Source organism: Pseudorasbora parva, chromosome 14 (genome assembly GCF_024679245.1).
Source record: "Pseudorasbora parva isolate DD20220531a chromosome 14, ASM2467924v1, whole genome shotgun sequence".
Classification (NCBI taxonomy): Eukaryota; Metazoa; Chordata; class Actinopteri; order Cypriniformes; family Gobionidae; genus Pseudorasbora; species Pseudorasbora parva.
The window spans coordinates 14,741,667-14,763,740 of record NC_090185.1 but is presented as its reverse complement, the minus strand read 5'-3'; the positions used below and the strand labels follow the sequence as shown (position 1 = coordinate 14,763,740).

The 22,074-nt window shown below is 37.2% G+C and overlaps 1 protein-coding gene across 1 annotated transcript; it reads right to left on the bottom strand.

The window, feature by feature from the left end:
• Positions 1 to 8,610: 8,610 nt before the first annotated feature.
• Positions 8,611 to 19,775, bottom strand: LOC137040160 (CD48 antigen-like). Its single transcript, XM_067415594.1, has 4 exons — positions 19,463 to 19,775; positions 10,929 to 11,228; positions 9,016 to 9,306; positions 8,611 to 8,892 (listed from the first exon to the last, which is right to left on the bottom strand). Exons 1-4 carry the CDS (start codon positions 19,773 to 19,775, stop codon positions 8,741 to 8,743), a joined length of 1,056 nt encoding a protein of 351 aa, XP_067271695.1. The 3' UTR covers positions 8,611 to 8,740.
• Positions 19,776 to 22,074: the final 2,299 nt, after the last annotated feature.

Below are 22,074 nucleotides of genomic sequence, written 5' to 3'. Positions count from 1 at the left end.
ACTTATATCACATAACTCACTCATATTACACTGCTTACTTATATCACATAACTCACTCATATTACACTGCTTACTTATATCACATAACTCACTCATATTACACTGCTTACTTATATCACATAACTCACTCATATTACACTGCTCACATATATCACATAACTCACTCATATTACACTGCTCACATATATCACATAACTCACTCATATTACACTGCTTACTTATATCACATAACTCACTCATATTACACTGCTCACATATATCACATAACTCACTCATATTACACTGCTTACTTATATCACATAACTCACTCATATTACACTGCTCACATATATCACATAACTCACTCATATTACACTGCTTACTTATATCACATAACTCACTCATATTACACTGCTCACATATATCAGATAACTCACTCATATTACACTGCTTACTTATATCACATAACTCACTCATATTACACTGCTTACTTATATCACATAACTCACTCATATTACACTGCTTACTTATATCACATAACTCACTCATATTACACTGCTTACTTATATCACATAACTCACTCATATTACACTGCTTACTTATATCACATAACTCACTCATATTACACTGCTCACATATATCACATAACTCACTCATATTACACTGTTTACTTATATCACATAACTCACTCATTACACTGCTTACTTATATCACATAACTCACTCATATTACACTGCTTACTTATATCACATAACTCACTCATATTACACTGCTTACTTATATCAGATAACTCACTCATATTACACTGCTTACTTATATCACAACTCACTCATATTACACTGCTTACTTATATCACATAACTCACTCATATTACACTGCTTACTTATATCACATAACTCACTCATATTACACTGCTTACTTATATCACATAACTCACTCATATTACACTGCTTACTTATATCACATAACTCACTCATATTACACTGCTTACTTATATCACATAACTCACTCATATTACACTGCTCACATATATCACATAACTCACTCATATTACACTGCTCACATGTATCACATAACTCACTCATATTACACTGCTCACTTATATCACATAACTCACTCATATTACACTGCTCACTTATATCACATAACTCACTCATATTACACTGCTTACTTATATCACATAACTCACTCATATTACACTGCTCACTTATATCAGATAACTCACTCATATTACACTGTTTACTTATATCACATAACTCACTCATATTACACTGCTTACTTATATCACATAACTCACTCATATTACACTGCTTACTTATATCACATAACTCACTCATATTACACTGCTCACATATATCACATAACTCACTCATATTACACTGCTTACTTATATCACATAACACTCATATTACACTGCTTACTTATATCACATAACTCACTCATATTACACTGCTCACATATATCACATAACTCACTCATATTACACTGCTTACTTATATCACATAACACTCATATTACACTGCTCACATATATCACATAACACTCATATTACACTGCTTACTTATATCACATAACTCACTCATATTACACTGCTTACTTGTATCACATAACTCACTCATATTACACTGCTTACTTATATCACATAACTCACTCATATTACACTGCTTACTTATATCAGATAACTCACTCATATTACACTGCTTACTTATATCACATAACTCACTCATATTACACTGCTTACTTATATCACATAACTCACTCATATTACACTGCTTACTTATATCACATAACTCACTCATTACACTGCTTACTTATATCAGATAACTCACTCATATTACACTGCTTACTTATATCACATAACTCACTCATATTACACTGCTTACTTATATCACATAACTCACTCATTACACTGCTTACTTATATCAGATAACTCACTCATATTACACTGCTTACTTATATCACATAACTCACTCATATTACACTGCTTACTTATATCACATAACTCACTCATATTACACTGCTTACTTATATCACATAACTCACTCATTACACTGCTTACTTATATCACATAACTCACTCATATTACACTGCTTACTTATATCACATAACTCACTCATATTACACTGCTTACTTATATCAGATAACTCACTCATATTACACTGCTTACTTATATCACATAACTCACTCATTACACTGCTTACTTATATCACATAACTCACTCATTACACTGCTTACTTATATCACATAACTCACTCATATTACACTGCTTACTTATATCACATAACTCACTCATTACACTGCTTACTTATATCACATAACTCACTCATATTACACTGCTTACTTATATCACATAACTCACTCATATTACACTGCTTACTTATATCAGATAACTCACTCATATTACACTGCTTACTTATATCACATAACTCACTCATTACACTGCTTACTTATATCACATAACTCACTCATATTACACTGCTTACTTATATCACATAACTCACTCATATTACACTGCTTACTTATATCAGATAACTCACTCATATTACACTGCTTACTTATATCACAACTCACTCATATTACACTGCTTACTTATATCACATAACTCACTCATATTACACTGCTTACTTATATCACATAACTCACTCATTACACTGCTTACTTATATCACATAACTCACTCATATTACACTGCTTACTTATATCACATAACTCACTCATATTACACTGCTTACTTATATCACATAACTCACTCATATTACACTGCTTACTTATATCACATAACTCACTCATATTACACTGCTTACTTATATCACATAACTCACTCATATTACACTGCTTACTTATATCACATAACTCACTCATATTACACTGCTTACTTATATCACATAACTCACTCATATTACACTGCTTACTTATATCACATAACTCAGTCATATTACACTGCTTACTTATATCACATAACTCACTCATTACACTGTTTACTTATATCACATAACTCACTCATATTACACTGCTTACTTATATCACATAACTCACTCATATTACACTGCTTACTTATATCACATAACTCACTCATATTACACTGCTTACTTATATCACATAACACTCATATTACACTGCTTACTTATATCACATAACTCACTCATATTACACTGCTTACTTATATCACATAACTCACTCATATTACACTGCTCACATATATCACATAACTCACTCATATTACACTGCTCACATGTATCACATAACTCACTCATATTACACTGCTTACTTATATCACATAACTCACTCATATTACACTGCTCACATGTATCACATAACTCACTCATATTACACTGCTTACTTATATCACATAACTCACTCATATTACACTGCTCACATATATCACATAACTCACTCATATTACACTGCTTACTTATATCACATAACTCACTCATATTACACTGCTCACTTATATCACATAACTCACTCATATTACACTGCTTACTTATATCACATAACTCACTCATATTACACTGCTTACTTATATCACATAACTCACTCATATTACACTGCTCACATATATCACATAACTCACTCATATTACACTGCTTACTTATATCACATAACACTCATATTACACTGCTTACTTATATCACATAACTCACTCATATTACACTGCTCACATATATCACATAACTCACTCATATTACACTGCTTACTTATATCACATAACACTCATATTACACTGCTCACATATATCACATAACACTCATATTACACTGCTTACTTATATCACATAACTCACTCATATTACACTGCTTACTTGTATCACATAACTCACTCATATTACACTGCTTACTTATATCACATAACTCACTCATATTACACTGCTTACTTATATCAGATAACTCACTCATATTACACTGCTTACTTATATCACATAACACTCATATTACACTGCTTACTTATATCACATAACTCACTCATTACACTGCTTACTTATATCACATAACTCACTCATATTACACTGCTTACTTATATCACATAACTCACTCATATTACACTGCTTACTTATATCACATAACTCACTCATTACACTGCTTACTTATATCAGATAACTCACTCATATTACACTGCTTACTTATATCACATAACTCACTCATATTACACTGCTTACTTATATCACATAACTCACTCATATTACACTGCTTACTTATATCAGATAACTCACTCATATTACACTGCTTACTTATATCACATAACTCACTCATATTACACTGCTTACTTATATCAGATAACTCACTCATATTACACTGCTTACTTATATCACATAACTCACTCATATTACACTGCTTACTTATATCACATAACTCACTCATATTACACTGCTTACTTATATCAGATAACTCACTCATATTACACTGCTTACTTATATCACAACTCACTCATATTACACTGCTTACTTATATCACATAACTCACTCATATTACACTGCTTACTTATATCACATAACTCACTCATTACACTGCTTACTTATATCACATAACTCACTCATATTACACTGCTTACTTATATCACATAACTCACTCATATTACACTGCTCACATATATCACATAACTCACTCATATTACACTGCTTACTTATATCACATAACACTCATATTACACTGCTTACTTATATCACATAACTCACTCATATTACACTGCTCACATATATCACATAACTCACTCATATTACACTGCTTACTTATATCACATAACACTCATATTACACTGCTCACATATATCACATAACACTCATATTACACTGCTTACTTATATCACATAACTCACTCATATTACACTGCTTACTTGTATCACATAACTCACTCATATTACACTGCTTACTTATATCACATAACTCACTCATATTACACTGCTTACTTATATCAGATAACTCACTCATATTACACTGCTTACTTATATCACATAACACTCATATTACACTGCTTACTTATATCACATAACTCACTCATTACACTGCTTACTTATATCACATAACTCACTCATATTACACTGCTTACTTATATCACATAACTCACTCATATTACACTGCTTACTTATATCACATAACTCACTCATTACACTGCTTACTTATATCAGATAACTCACTCATATTACACTGCTTACTTATATCACATAACTCACTCATATTACACTGCTTACTTATATCACATAACTCACTCATATTACACTGCTTACTTATATCAGATAACTCACTCATATTACACTGCTTACTTATATCACATAACTCACTCATATTACACTGCTTACTTATATCAGATAACTCACTCATATTACACTGCTTACTTATATCACATAACTCACTCATATTACACTGCTTACTTATATCACATAACTCACTCATATTACACTGCTTACTTATATCAGATAACTCACTCATATTACACTGCTTACTTATATCACAACTCACTCATATTACACTGCTTACTTATATCACATAACTCACTCATATTACACTGCTTACTTATATCACATAACTCACTCATTACACTGCTTACTTATATCACATAACTCACTCATATTACACTGCTTACTTATATCACATAACTCACTCATATTACACTGCTTACTTATATCACATAACTCACTCATATTACACTGCTTACTTATATCACATAACTCACTCATATTACACTGCTTACTTATATCACATAACTCACTCATATTACACTGCTCACATATATCACATAACTCACTCATATTACACTGCTTACTTATATCACATAACTCACTCATATTACACTGCTTACTTATATCACATAACTCACTCATATTACACTGCTTACTTATATCACATAACTCACTCATATTACACTGCTTACTTATATCACATAACTCAGTCATATTACACTGCTTACTTATATCACATAACTCACTCATTACACTGTTTACTTATATCACATAACTCACTCATATTACACTGCTCACATATATCACATAACTCACTCATATTACACTGCTCACATGTATCACATAACTCACTCATATTACACTGCTTACTTATATCACATAACTCACTCATATTACACTGCTCACATGTATCACATAACTCACTCATATTACACTGCTTACTTATATCACATAACTCACTCATATTACACTGCTCACATATATCACATAACTCACTCATATTACACTGCTTACTTATATCACATAACTCACTCATTACACTGCTTACTTATATCACATAACTCACTCATATTACACTGCTCACATATATCACATAACTCACTCATATTACACTGCTTACTTATATCACATAACTCACTCATATTACACTGCTCACATGTATCACATAACTCACTCATATTACACTGCTTACTTATATCACATAACTCACTCATATTACACTGCTTACTTATATCACATAACTCACTCATATTACACTGCTCACATATATCACATAACTCACTCATATTACACTGCTTACTTATATCACATAACTCACTCATATTACACTGCTTACTTATATCACATAACTCACTCATATTACACTGCTTACTTATATCACATAACTCACTCATATTACACTGCTTACTTATATCACATAACTCACTTATATTACACTGCTTACTTATATCACATAACTCACTCATATTACACTGCTTACTTATATCACATAACTCACTCATATTACACTGCTTACTTATATCACATAACTCACTCATTACACTGCTCACTTATATCACATAACTCACTCATATTACACTGCTCACATATATCACATAACTCACTCATATTACACTGCTTACTTATATCACATAACTCACTCATATTACACTGTTTACTTATATCACATAACTCACTCATATTACACTGTTTACTTGTATCACATAACTCACTCATATTACACTGCTTACTTATATCACATAACTCACTCATATTACACTGCTCACTTATATCACATAACTCACTCATATTACACTGCTCACTTATATCACATAACTCACTCATATTACACTGCTCACATATATCACATAACTCACTCATATTACACTGTTTACTTGTATCACATTACTCATGCACTCCACAAAACGCTGATTTGACCATATCCAGAGACAATTAAAAAATCTAGAAAAGTGACAGCTATAAGACTGTGATAGAAAAATCCCGCCTCTTCACACTTGTGTTAACCGACCCTGACTGCTTATCTCAATCTTTTGGTGGCCGGAAACTCCCAGAGCTCATTGGCCTACTTTTTAAATTTTGTTTATTTTATTTTCCATTTATTTAACCAGGTGAAGTAACATTGAGATATATGAATGTCTTTTACAAGGGAGCCTTGTGAATTTTAACCTTTCACTTCAAAATAGTTTTTTAGGCCTAAGAACAGGCCCTATAGAGCTGCAATCACCTGCTAGTACCACAGTATCTGAGGAATATTTAGCCTACATATTCCTAAGCAACAGAATATTTAATATGAGTATCCAGGCACCTGGCCCACATGAAAAAAAAAAATACTATAGTATATTAAAGGTAAAATTATAGTAAAATTACTCTGTAAATACAGTTTTTGAACCATTCTATAGATACGACAGTAAATTGTAGTATATTATAGTATTTACTAGACTTTAATTTACTGTATATTTACAATAGTATGGTTCAAAAACACTATACTATTTACTAGAGTAATTTTACTATAATTGTTACATGTATGCATGTCTTGTCTCTGTTAGTTTAGCCTGTGTTTCTTCCCTGTTTAGTTAATTAGTCATGTCAATCACCTGTTTGTCTTTCACCTGCCCCTCGTTATCCTGTGTATTTATTCCCTCAGTTTGCCCTCAGTGTTTGTCGGTACTAGTTTGTGTAGCTGTGTTGTATGTTTACCTGCGTTTGCTATTAAAAGCCGTGTTTATCGGTCTCCTTCGTCTCCGTGAGCTTATCTACGAGCACAGTACGTAACAATAATATACTATACATTTTTTTTTTTAATGGGCGTGTAGAGGAAGTGATGCAAAGCAGTACGTCTGTGGAAACTAAAAGTGGTTGAAAGTAATGCAATCCTTAGCATCTGACAACCAGCTTATAATTTGTTGTGTTCAGTGAAGGATCTGATGCACTAACAATGTGCATGTACTTTGTATGAATGAAAAGGTTTAAGTGTGTGTGAATCGTTTGCCATTGAAGCTGATGAGGAGTGAGAGACTTGAAGGCCATGTATGGTTAACCATACATTTGTCCTCTGCATGTAACCATTCCAAGTTAGTGCACACACATAAGAAGTAGAGAACACACACACAGTAGCCATTTTTGCTGTGGTGATACCTTGCTCAAGGCCACTTCAGTTTTTTCCTGCCGATTTTAGAATCAAACCTGCCACCTTTGGATTACCACCTAACCATAAGGCCACGACTGTTCCAAAGAAGTGCCGGATGTCATGAAAACAGGGAAAAGGCCAATCATTGTGTAAAAGTACTCATCTATTTATTAGGTTTTATTCACCAAATATTACCCTACATCAAAATGATGTGTAACCTTGTTGATTAAATCAGATCACTAAAGGATGAATAGTACTGAAGGGGAACATCCTGTATTATTAGAAGAACTAGTTTGATCCTTTAGTTAAAACTTGACTTCTGACAGTGGGAATTTTAAAGTGAGATACATACTATACACACAAACATACATACATACTATTAAAATGCATTTTCTTAATTCACATTTTTAGGAGAGAAATCAAAATAAAACATTCCAGAAAGAGAGAGCCCGTCTCTACTTGTTTATGGACACATGGTCTTCTGTTCTCTGCTGTCCTGTTCAGCTCTTCTAGATCTGATGTCAAAAACAAGAAAAGCAACAGTAGCCAGACCCACCACGGCAGCCATGACCAATCGGATCACTGCTTCAGTGAAACCACAACAGTTGACAAAGTCTGAGGAAAGATGAGCAAAAAACACTTCACTAAACATCAGAGAACTGACAGTCAGATGTCAATTAATCTAAACAATTAACAGGCAACAGGACATTTGTGTAAAATTCTCAGACATTGACATACCTGTAGACATCTGACAGAGATCCGTGATGTCCAGATGTGTGGTGTGGTTTCTGATGGGATTGTTGAGCACACAGCTGTAGGTGTTTTTATCCTGATATTCCACCTCCAGAGGTAGAGAGAGACTGATGCTGAGATCAGACACACTGATGCTGGACAATAAACTGTTTCCTTTGAACCAGGAGAGAGTCACATGACTCACATTCACAGCTGAACACGCCAGTGAACATCTGGACTCTGATGATGATGAAACCTGTAGATTGTCGCTTAAAATGACAGGACTGGGCAGACGAGCTAAAAACACATGGGAGAATACAGAGAGAGAAAGGCAGTTTTGTAGTAAACAGTGTTGACTACACTATTTACTATTTCATGAAATTAATTTATGGATAGTATAATTTGAAGATTTGGCAGGATCCCCAACCTGGCAGAGTTATGTTTTTCAGCATGTTTGAAGTGTTGCCAAGTCTGCGTTTTTTTCCCACCTTTATTTAACCAGGAAAGTACTCATTGAGATTAAAAAATCTCTTTTTCAAGAGTGTTCTTGTTTTCTCACAGGAATTGAGCTATGTACTTTTAAGATGTTTAATTTCAACCCTGTTAGTACGCTCCTCAACACTCAAGTCAAGTCAACACCTTAAACTTGTTGTTGTGCTTCTCAAACCATTCCTGAAAATGTTTTGCTTTGTGGCAGGGCAAAAGTAAAAATGAACATCCACATGGATGTCAGGACCCAAGGTTTCCCAGCAGAACATTGCCCAAAGCATCACACTGCCTCCTCTGGCTTGCCTTCTTCTCATAGTGCATCCTGGTGCCATGTGTTCCCCAGGTAAGCGACGCACACACACCCGGCCATCCACATGAGGTAAAAGAAAACGTGATTCATCAGACCAGGCCACCTTCTTCCATTGTCCAGTTCTGATGCTAACGTGCCCACTGTTGGTGCTTTCAGCAGTGGACAGGAGTCCGCATGGGCACCCTGACTGGGCAGCTGTGATGCACTGTGTATTCTTTTTTTTTATTAATTTTTTCCAGGTCCATTCAATACAGTCAGTGATGATACCTGTCATGCTTCTCATTAAGCCATCAGCATATGTATATTAATAATCCATAAAAGCATCACAGGTTCGATAAACAGTATCAAAGTAAGCAGGGACCCATTAGGCCTTCATTCTACATTACATTCACATAACCATTTTTTTAGACATAGTAAAATCCGACCTGATGCACTGTGTATTCTGACACCTTTCAGCATTAATTCTTGAGCGATTTAAGCTACAGCAGCTGACCGGACCACACGGGCCAGCCTTTGCTCCCCACGGGCATCAGTGAGCCTTGGCCGCCCGTGATCCTGTCGCCAGTTTACCACTGTTGCTTTCTTGGACCCATTTTGGTAGATACTGGCCACTGCACCCAGCTTATTGAACACTAGAGCTGTAGTTTTGGAGATGGTCTGACCCAGTCATCTAGCCATCACAATTTGACCCTTGTCAAACTTGCTCAAATCCTTATTCTTGCCCATTTTTTCCTGCTTCTATGCTCTCAGAAAAAAGGTACATTGCTGTCACTGAGGCGGTACCTAAATGTACAAAAGTGAAAAGGTACATCTTTGTACCCCTAAAAGGTACATAAAGGCGAATTAGTCCCTTAAAGGTACATAGTAGTACCTTAAACGTACATATTAGTACCTTTTCGTTTTTTTACCTTAGGCTACCACCCCAGTGACAGTGTAACACATCAACTTTGAGAACAAAATGTTCACTTGCTGTCTAATATACCCCACCCACCAACAGGTGCCGTGATGAAGAGATAATCAGTGTTATTCACTTCACCTGTCAGTGGTCATGATGTTATGGCTGATCAGTGTATATATAATTTATATTATAAATGTATTTTTAAAAAAAAGTCATACTCACCATAGACAGTAACATTAAATCTCTTGTATGAGATCCCTTTGCTGTTGATGATCTGTAGTTTATAAAGTCCAGTGTGTTCGGATCTGATGTTTGTAATGGTTAGACCTCCTTTTTGTCTGTCCATCTGGAGTCTGTCTCTGAATCTTCCATCAGCAACATCATGTAATACAAAGTCATTGGTCTTTCCATCCATTTCAACAATGAGAAAGCCTTGCAGTCCAAACATCCACAGTAAGTGATCGTCTCTCAGCACATCAGTATCAGAGTTTAGAGTGACAGAATCTCCCTCAGTGACTGACACTGACTTCGCTTCATCTGTATCAGCAAACACACCTGAAAAAACTTAATGGATACAAATACAGATAAACCTTCAGATACATGCAGGAAATGGGCACCAGTTAAGCAGGAAGTGGCTTTATTTTCTCAGAGTTTTAACTATGTAGCTTAATGAAAAATTAAAAAAACACAGCTGGAGTCTTCATGTGTGTTTATAATGTAAAATGTGTAGGCAGGATAAGTTAAAGTAGATTACCTTGTAAACAGAAGGCAAGAAAAATGAAACTCCTCATGCTGCTGAAGATCGAGCATTACTGTGTTCAGTCTCTTTAAAGCTTCAGCTGAGCAGAGGAAGCTTCAGCCAATGACTGGTGACCTCATTTCTGGTTATGAGTCAAAGCTGATCAGGAATTGAAACGTTGGCTTATGTCTTAGTATCTATTTGCTAAAGATCACATTTTTGTATGGACATTTTTATTATTGGCTAAAGCTGCATTTGAATCTGTATTTTCAATTGTTCTACTGCTAGTTGCATTGACTTCACAATTCATCTGCGGTTTGTGACACACTATAATCCCGTAAACATGGTGATGCTGGTGTGTGACGTGGAATGGAAACATTTTGTTTGACTTTTTTGAAACAGAAAGTTAAAAACGTTATATGAGTTGAATTACAACATATTGGAAACAGAAGATTAAAATATAACGTATTCTGTATTCACAGATGTACAATTGTTTCTAGAAATAAGGTGTTGCCATATTTTTTACTGCATAAGCCTATTCATAAATCTTACCGTTATTGCTGTGTAACACAAATATAGCCGAAAGATTCATCAATGTACCTTTTCAATAAACACAAAACACATTTACACAAAACGCATTTACATTTACACTGCTTCTAATACATTTTAATAATAAATATAAAATAATAAATATATTTTTAAAAAATACACTCACCACGAACATGCATAAAACAAGTCAAAAAAAGGTCCACAGGAACATTTTTGAAAGACTGACTGTGTAGGCTACTGTCTTCAGCAGAGCACAGAATAGATAAAGCTGGTAATCCAGTCTTCAACAATCTCTTAGTTACACAGATTAGTAGGCTATCAGAATAAGGGTGTATTCACACACTGCAACTGAAACTACAGTAGCGTTGTTTTGAACAACTTTTGAAAGAAACTTGATACTACATGGGAGTTAAAGGTGCAATGTGTGGTATTTAAGGATGTATTGACAGAAATGCAATATAATATACATAACTATGTTTTCAGTGGTTTATAAAGACCTTACATAATGAACAGTTATGTTTTTTTACTTTAGAATAAGCGATTTCTATCTACATACACCGCGGGTCCACTTACAGTGAAGTCTCCATTTTGCGGCGTCATGTTTCTGCAGTAACGCTAAACACAGAGCGTTAGTTACTCTCTTATCTCTCCTATGGCAACATTTTTCTCCTTTGTCGGCCCCCGTTAGCCTGAAAATCCAGACGCACGTCAAGATGACTTCAGTGAGAGAAGACTTCAGTGCCGTTCTTTGTTCTTCCAGAGTCCAAAGTCTTCCAGAGTCGCGGTCAAAGCTGATTCAAAAGACCGCCGCCGTTTGCCAGTTTCTGTGTTTACTAGACTACTACTAACTCTGCCGTCATTATGTTAAGCCCCGCCCACCGACTCTATACACGATGTGATTGGCCTGACCAGAGTTCGCCGTTTACAGCGCAGAAGTGTATTGAGAGTTGCTAGACGACACTCACGGCAGATTAGATTTGCTCCCGCTAGGGTGCGTCTAGATTTCTAGGCTAGGCCCCCGTAGCTTCTCTATGTTGCGAGCCCAAACATGCCTAGACAGACCGGTATGGCTGCAAACTGAAATTCAAAACAGGGTTTGACTGCTTCCCACACTTTTAAACATTATACTGTGAGTGGTTCACAGTATCCACAACAGTCAAAGCAGAAGACAGGATACTGAACAACAGTGCTGGAGGAATACTTCCAACAAACCAGGTATGTAATCTGCTGAGATATAGGGACAAATAGGACAGATAGTATGAACATAATAACCTGGGCTCCAGACTCCAGATTTTTCATGCTGTTATCTTGTGTAGTGCTGAGAAAGAATCATATCAGGCGTTCACTGTTTGACTAAAGATATTTATTTTGTGTCGATACTTATTGGTTATAACAGGGTTTTTTTTTTTAACCCCCAAATCTATGAACTTAACTTTTTAGGTAAATTAAGTTTGACACTTAATGAGAATGATATTTGGTAAGAAATTGTTTGTCTCTGCATTCATAAAGTGTGACTGTTTTGACAGAACTAAGATGATAAAGTTTAAGACCTGAATAAATCCACAAACACACCTCAGTTAAAGGGTTATTAGCGAGGCAGGCTCTGGTTGTTAAGGAACAAAACCTACTAGTATAAAAAGTGAAGCCTTAAAATGTACCCTTAAGGGTACCACCCCAGTGACGGCCACTTGTACCTTAAAATACTACCTTAGTCATTACTCTTAGCAATGACTTATACTCGTGCAAATGATTTGTGTTTGGTGTGCACACACCTTTAGACGAAGTACTACATGGTCACTAGATGTGTATGTGCCATATGCAGCACAATATAATTAACAGCCAAAATGCATAGGCTACACATGGAATATCCCAAAATATTAAAAAGTCTTTAAGGGACTGATGGTGACGTTTCTGCTCTCGATCTGAAGTGATCAACTAATAGAGCAAAAGTAGCCACGCCCACCACAGCAGAGATGACCAATCGGATGACAGCTTCAGTAGAACCACAACACTGAGTTGAGTCTGAGGGAAGAAAAACAAAAACGAAACAGAAATGTCATTTTCAACAAGCTTTTTCTCTCAGGTTCTCTAAACTACAGATTAGTTAAGTAATGACCAGTAACATCACTGCTGCAGCACCTGCACATGTGTGACAGAGTTGACTGATGTCCAGATGTGTGGTGTGTTTGCTGATGGGATTGTTGAGCACACAGCTGTAGGTGTTGTTATCCTGATATTCCACCTCCAGAGGTAGAGAGAGACTGATGCTGAGATCAGACACACTGATGCTGGACAATAAACTGTTTCCTTTGAACCAGGAGAGAGTCACATGACTCACATTCACAGCTGAACACAGCAGTGAACATCTGGACACTGATGATGATGAAGAAGTACATTTTGAAGAGTCTCTGGTGATGTTGGGAACAGCCAGGCGTGCTGGAAAACAAAGTTCACAGTTGAAGTTTTTTGTATTTAAAAAAAAAATAGGGATGCATTTGACCTATTGTTAAACTAGTTCTCTCAAAGTTGCTGACCTTCTTATGCACAGGATAAATCGAAGTATTTTTGTAATGCAGTAAGAGAATTGACATCCTTCATGATGGTGATCTTTCATTGCTATCTGGGTCATGGGCTGAAGGACGGCAATTTAGCAAATGATAATTTGGATCCTTTATCCATAGTGCATCGGGAGAAGAAGATTTATACCCACATAGCATTTCTGTTTAATAATATAAGCTACATTTTTTGGGGGAGTATTTATTTAAAGTGCTGCAAACTACGTTTGTTTTCTTGTCAGTCTGCAATTCATTTGATGTTGGACACAGGCATTCCCTCCAGGTTTGTTGTGGTGTAGGTGAATGTACACTACATTGCCAAAAGTTTTGGGACACTTGCCTTTACATGCACATGCAATTGAATAATTTGTTACATTAGGCGCATTTGTTCCATTTGTTCTAGGCACTCAAAGCGCTTTACATATAGAATGGGAGGATCTCCTCAACCAATTTGCAGCATCCACCTGGATGATGCGATGGCAGACATATTGTGCCAGAATGCTCAACACAGGGACAGGGGCCAATGGGCAAATTTGGCCAGGATGTCGGGGTTACACCCCTACTCTTTATCGAAGGACATTCTGGAATTTTTAATGACCCCATAACCCCCATAACTATACTGGGGTGTTAGGACCCACACAGACCACAGGGTGAGCACCCCCTGCTGGCCCTACTAACACCTCTACCAGCAGCTACCTTTCCAGGAAGTCTCCCATCCAGGTACTGACCAGGCTCAGCCCTGCTTAGCTTCAGTGGGACACCAGTCTGGTGGAACTCACTGTACCATGGGAGGGAGGTGTGGAGGCTGCACATGAGCGGAAGCGAGCCAAGTACTCTGATCTGGCGACAGAGTGCAGGGAGGCGGGATGGAAAGCCGTTATCTGCCCTGTGGAAGTGGGGTGTAGGGGCTTTGTAGGTTCCTCATCCGCTCGCCTACTCCGCAACATGGGATGGACAGGAGCGAGACATCGGAAAGCCATGAAAGAGTTGGCAGAGGAGGTGGAGAAAGGCAGCTTCGGGCTGTGGCTAAGGAGGAAGGAGAAGGGTTGGGGGGGCAAAAATCTAGGGCATCAGCAGGGGGTGGCAAGGAGAGATCCCTGCCATCGCTCCGCCACCACGAGACGCACTGGGGTTAAAGGAGCGAAACGTCGATGAGTGGTTGTTCCCAGCTGATGACCCGTTCAGGCTCATGAAAGTGTTCAGTGTGGTGTCAGGGCACACCAGTTCAAAAGGCACTGGAGGAGGTGCGTCAGGCAGTAATGTCCAGCAGGAAAACCAACACCTGTATCTTGATATACAGGGTGATATGGCTGCTGGTAATGACATCCCATTCTTAATCTGGAGGGTTTAATGTGGTGTTGGCGCACCCTTTGCAGCTATATCAGCTTCAACTCTTCTGTGAAGGCTTTCCACAAGGTTTAGGAGTGTGTTGGTGATGTTGAACCAGAAGGCCTGGCTCAAAGTCTCCGCTCTAATTCACCCCAAAAGTGATCTATCGTGTTAAGGTCAGGACTCTGTGCAGGTCAGTCAAGTTCCTTCACATCAAACGCACTCATCCGTGTTAGGGATGGGACGAAATATCGTTTGACAAAATATCGCGATACAAAACGTGACGAAACGTATCGAGGTTGAAAAAAATGGATCACGAAATAAAGATAGATGGCACTTCTGCATGATTTGCGTAGTATATAAGTAATTTAGTGTATTATATGTGTGTGTGTGTTTGTCAGACATGACAAAACGCAGCGCGCATTTTCTGTTTGATCTGAGGCATAGCCCGTAGTTGAAACAAGTAGCAGCAAACATTAATAGGGAAAGAAAATGGTTGACATTAGCATTAATATTCTAAACCAAAAATGCAGTTATTGCCTACATAAACTACCATATTTTCTGTTTAACTTTTATTAGACTCCAGAAAGAAAAGGGCGTTTTTTCACTGAGCACATTCTCTGCAGTCTGAGCGCGATGCACTGCAGCTCACTCTCGCTCATGTTCTGAGGTAAATCATTAACACCATCACCCCTTACAGAACACGTGTTTTATTGAACTAAATACATTACAATCGGCTAAAACGAATGCTCAAGTTACTTTCCTGAACAAGTCGAGTAGTCCGTGTTCTTCACACTGTCCACGTGAATCGCGGACCAGTTCGGCGGCGCGCACACGCAAAATACCGGCAGTTCAATAGGGAATGCGGATCTCTTAAAGGGGCCGCACTATATTCCTACTCGTGTAAAATGGACCTCCTCCAGGTGTGGTGTGGTTCGGGTTCGCTCACTGGTACACATTAACAATTTTTCATACGAACTTTGCCCTGTTCTGAATTAAACTGCCAGTGTAAAAACTCCCTTTATATTGTTAAAATGAGAGAAATCACTACTTACTCATTATTTTTAAGTTTAGGCTTAAGAGACATGAACAATTTCTTAGATAAACATATCTATGACCTTTGATATGTCTAGTCTTCATGCTGTATTGATTATTATTGAATAAGTATGGTTTCACTAATAATAAATGTACATTTGCATAAAGCATGCATATTTGTCCATACCTACGTTGATTTGGAGTATTAAAAACTTAATTTAAGATACATTTACAATTGCTAAAAAGGTGCGATTAAATTGCGATTAATCGAGAGTTAACTCATGACAATCATGCAGTTAATCGCGATTCAATATTTTAATCGATTGACATCCCTACATTGCCCTCCACAATTATAGGCACCCCTGTTTAAGATGAGGTCACGGACTTCTAAAAATTCTCCTTTTTTTTAAACAACATAGAACCAAAATGCAAAAAAAGAGAAAAATCCTACCTTTCATTTAAGTACATTACTTAGGTGGTACAAAAAAATCACAGATTTGGAAAAAAATAAAAAAATATTTTGATATCGTATCGTGACGTATCGCATCGTAACCCTGGTATATCGAGGTGCATCGTATCGTGAGTTTAAGTGTATCGTCCCATCCCTAATCCGTGTCATCTTTATCCGTGTCATCCCCAAACTGTTTCCACAAAGTTGGGAGCATGAAATTGTCCAAAATATATTGGTATGCTGAAGTATTAAGAGTTCCTTTAATTGGAACTAAGGTACCTAGTCCAACCCCTAAAAACAACCCCACACCATAATCCCCCCTCCACTATTGACCCCACTGTGTGATTTTACGTAGACTAACACTTCGTGACTGAGTTGCTGTTGTTCCCAATTGCTTCCACTTTGCTATAATAGCACTAATCTAACAGTTGACAGCGGAATATTTAGTAGTAAGTAAATTTCATAAATCTACTTATTGCACAAGTTGCAACCTATCACAGTACCACGCTTGAATTCACTGAGCTCCTGAGAGCGACTCATTCTTTCACAAATGTTTGTAGAAGCGTCTGCATGCCTAGTGCTTGATTTTACACACCAGTGGCCACGAAAGAGATTGGAACGTGATTGGAACATCTGAATTCAATGATTTGGAGGGGTGTCCCAATACTTTGGCCAATATAGGCCATGTCCACACTAATACGTTTTCATTTGAAAACGTATATTTTTCTCTCCGTTTTTTGGCCTTCCGTCCACACTGAGACAGCGTTTTAAGTCAATGAAAACGTATCGTTTTCAAAACGCTCTCCAGAGTGGATACATTTGAAAACGTCGTCTTCGGGTCATAGTGTGGACTGTGAAAACGGAGGCTTTTTAATACGATGACGCATTTTTAGCCATGTGATGCAGTCATATGACCAATTCACACTTTAGGTGTGTTCAACATCGGCTGCGGCTGGATGCATGCGATCGGCGAGAGTAGCCGAGGTCAGGCGGGAAGGAGCTGCAAACGGAGAGGTGAAGTCGGACACTTTCTGCTTCCCGTGGTGACGCTTGCGCTGCGTTTGCAAACTTTATCACAGCTGAAGTTAAATAAATGCAATATTTCTCAAATACACAGATGTTTCAAATTATATTTTCATTCAAAACTTTATGTACTGCTTAATAAAGCGTCTATTTGGACAAGATTAAAGTTCAATATATAAACCTACACTATCAATTAAGTGTTTCCAACGGTTTTTATTAGTTTTAGTTTGATAAACATGACAATATAACATCGCGACTACATGAAAAGAGGTCTTACTATTATAAATGAATGATTTGTGAGCATTAGCGTTGCGTAAGGTTTTAGAATAAACAGGAAACGCACGTGACCGCTGTCATGCGGTGAATCGGCCAATCATGGATCAGCTGTGTCGTCATCAGAGCTTGCGCAGCCTCCTGCAGTCCCTCTTGAGAATCTGCAGCGGCTGAATCGCTCTCGCGGTACTTTGTTGACATACGTCACAGTCACGTGCCGTCGGCGCTGTCTCATGTCGGACAAAATTTCTAACCGGCATGCACTGCTTTAAGTCAGCCGCCGATCGATCTGCGCATTGCTAGGTTAAGTTGAACAAGCCTTTTATATTCATGTGTTACTCGCAGCAACAACTCCACCTCACTGTCGGCCCATTTTAAAAACTCAGTGCCTTTTTACGACATTGCTGCAAAATTTCAAAGAGTAAATAAACAAGTAGCGGAAATGACACAAGTCGAAGCGTCTTGGATTTGCTCATGCGCAGTACGGGGATGTAAACGTTTTCAGACGTTTCAGTGTAGATGAAAATTTTTTGGAAAACGATTGAAAATGATAGTGTGGACGCGGAGCGTTTTTTTTGGAAAACAATTGAAAATGATAGTGTGGACGCGGAGCGTTTTTAGACGAAAACTCAGTTTTTAAATTTATCCGGATCTGTGTAGACGTAGCCATAGTGTAAATACTTATCATTTATTTTGCTTTTGGTAGGTCTCAAGACTAATTTATACCTCTGCATGAAAAATTAAGAAATTAAGGCTATTTTAGTGAATAAAACACTGAAACTCTTATATGAGATCCCAACACTGATGCTGGTTAGGTTAATGTACTCACCATGAACAACAACTCTAAACCTCTTGTCTGAAGTCCCTCCATTTCTGATGATAGTCACTTTGTAAAGTCCAGAGTGTTTTATTCTGATGTTTTTAATAGTGAGAAATCCAGTTTGCTTATTCATCTCCAATCTGTCTTTGAATATCTCATTACTGTCATATGTTGGAAGGTTCTGCTTGTAGATTTCAGCAATCCGAGAGTTTTCAGGTCCAAACCTCCAGAGTATCTGATCATCTCTCTCTATCGCAGAAACACTGTTGTGTAGAGTGACAGAATCTCCCTCCATCACTGATATTAAATCGTCTGCAATCGAAGCCCCAAACGCACCTGAAACATGATGCAGATATGCAGTTTCCATGCAACTTAGTAAAACTTAGTGCAAGCTCAGTAGTTATTTGTCTAATGTGTTTTAAAAGACCCACAAAGATTCCTACAGGAAATTGCACTCTTATAAATAACCTTGCAGTGATCACGTTTACACCACAGGATTAGAAATGTTGTCAGTATGATGTTCTGGTAACTGCAGTCTGTGTAATTGCAACGAATGCTAGATCGCATGAAAGGGGGTTTGGATTATCTATTAATCAACTTCATCAATAAAAACAAAATTCACTTTTAGTCATAGTATAATATATAGTACATGTGATTGTAAAATCTTACCTAGTGCAGAGATCAAAAATGAGATGAAACTCCAAATGGACATGTTTGTTTCTGTAGAGGTTGGTGGCTTGAGTAGAGCCGATTCAACAAATGCAACAGTTCTTTCCTGCTGCAAGGTGGAAATCACCGTGAGAGCAGACTGTGGGTGTTTTTACTTCAGCAAGACAGTCACACACACTCTGTCAAACTCTGTCACACTTTGTCACACTAAAACTGAAAAGCAGTTTATACCTCTGAGCACATTTCAAAAACAACAACAAAAAAAAAAAACTAAAAACAGGAGGGAACAAAAAAGTTATGTTTTCAACAAAACAATTTTTTTATGTTGACTTTGTACAAATATTTTAAATCAACAATATATGTTGCTGTTGATATTTTATTATGCTTCATATATTAATTTAGCATGAATATAGCATGAATTTCAATTAAACTCTGTTCTGTAATATTTTGCACTAGTTTGTTAGGCTCTAAGTGAAAGTAGTCGTTGAGGGCTTATATGTGCGTGAGAGAAGAAACAACATCCCCCACAACTGTGGTTAGAGTTCTCATCTGCCTTTGACCATTTGTGAGACAACATTTTCCACAAGTTCTCTTGTGAAAATGACTCATAATTAATTTGGATTTACTGTTTATATTCATTGTTTAGTTTAGGTTTTTTAATCCATATATACAGACATTTATAACTGTGATAATCCTCATATAGAGCAGTCTGTAGTACATCATATTTTAAAGAATTCAGGCATACCATCAGGTCTATAAACACAAAGATGTTGGCTTTGTTCTTTTTTTAAGTTGTCACCACTTACCGATTGCTGCGTAGGCGCGTGTTGTTGGGCTAAGTGCCACTGAATATGAGCTTCAGAATACTTTTGTTTACTTTTATACATTTTAAAAACATGCAGTAACAAATTGAGAATTGAAGTTGTACAGTGATTAAATCACAGTCCCCTCGATGAATCAATCCATGGCACCAGAAAGACATTTGATGGCCACATTAAGCAGACAAATGTCAATCTGTTGTGTCCTTGGCTGAATCCGAAATCGCCCCCATACCCCTATTTTAGGGTGATCAGACCCGTTTTCAGGGGACAGTACCGGTTTGTGGTGTTCTAGTCTCCGACTGGAGCTGTCCCCGGAAATGTCCCCGTTTTACAACTCTTTCAAAACAACCCAGCAGATGGCGATGTGAGACGCTGACTTTACATGGTCGCGCGCTTCACTTCATGAATTCACTTATTCACTTATTGTCAAATATCAAAAGAAACATTGTTATCGCTATCAAGGTATTAACATTAACATACTAACTATTCATGTTAAATTAAAGTAGCCTAATACTGTTTGCATAGTGGACATGTTTGAGCGGATTCATTTTCATTCACTCCTTCAAGTGGACTAATTAGTGGACTAAAGTAGGGAATTGTGAATGAGGGTTTAGGGGCCATTTCGGATTCAGCCCTGGTTTATTATTGATTTAGCCACATCAGGTGATATGTTAGCCTAGAAATCTAGACGCACCCTAGCGGCAGCAAATCTAACCTGCCGCGAGTGTCGTCTAGCAACTCTCAATACCCTTCTGAGCTGTAAACGCCAAACTCTTGACGGGCCAATCACATCGTGTATAGAGTCGGTGGGCGGGGCTTAACATAATGACGCCAGAGTTGTGCTTGCAGATCCAACACGTACTGGACGCGCATGCGCGGTGGTTTCATTCACAATTTGATGACGTCATGTACGCATGCGCAGTAGAGTTTTGGGGACATTGAATGCACAGGAGAGTTTTGCTGGATTAATAAATACTCAAACTGCTTGCGCAAAAATAATGATTAATAACATGCTCACGCCATTAGGACACACGTTTTGCATTTTCCCTTGAATGTGTAGGCTACTGGTATTTTAAAGTTCTTTACAGATTGTGTTGCATTGTA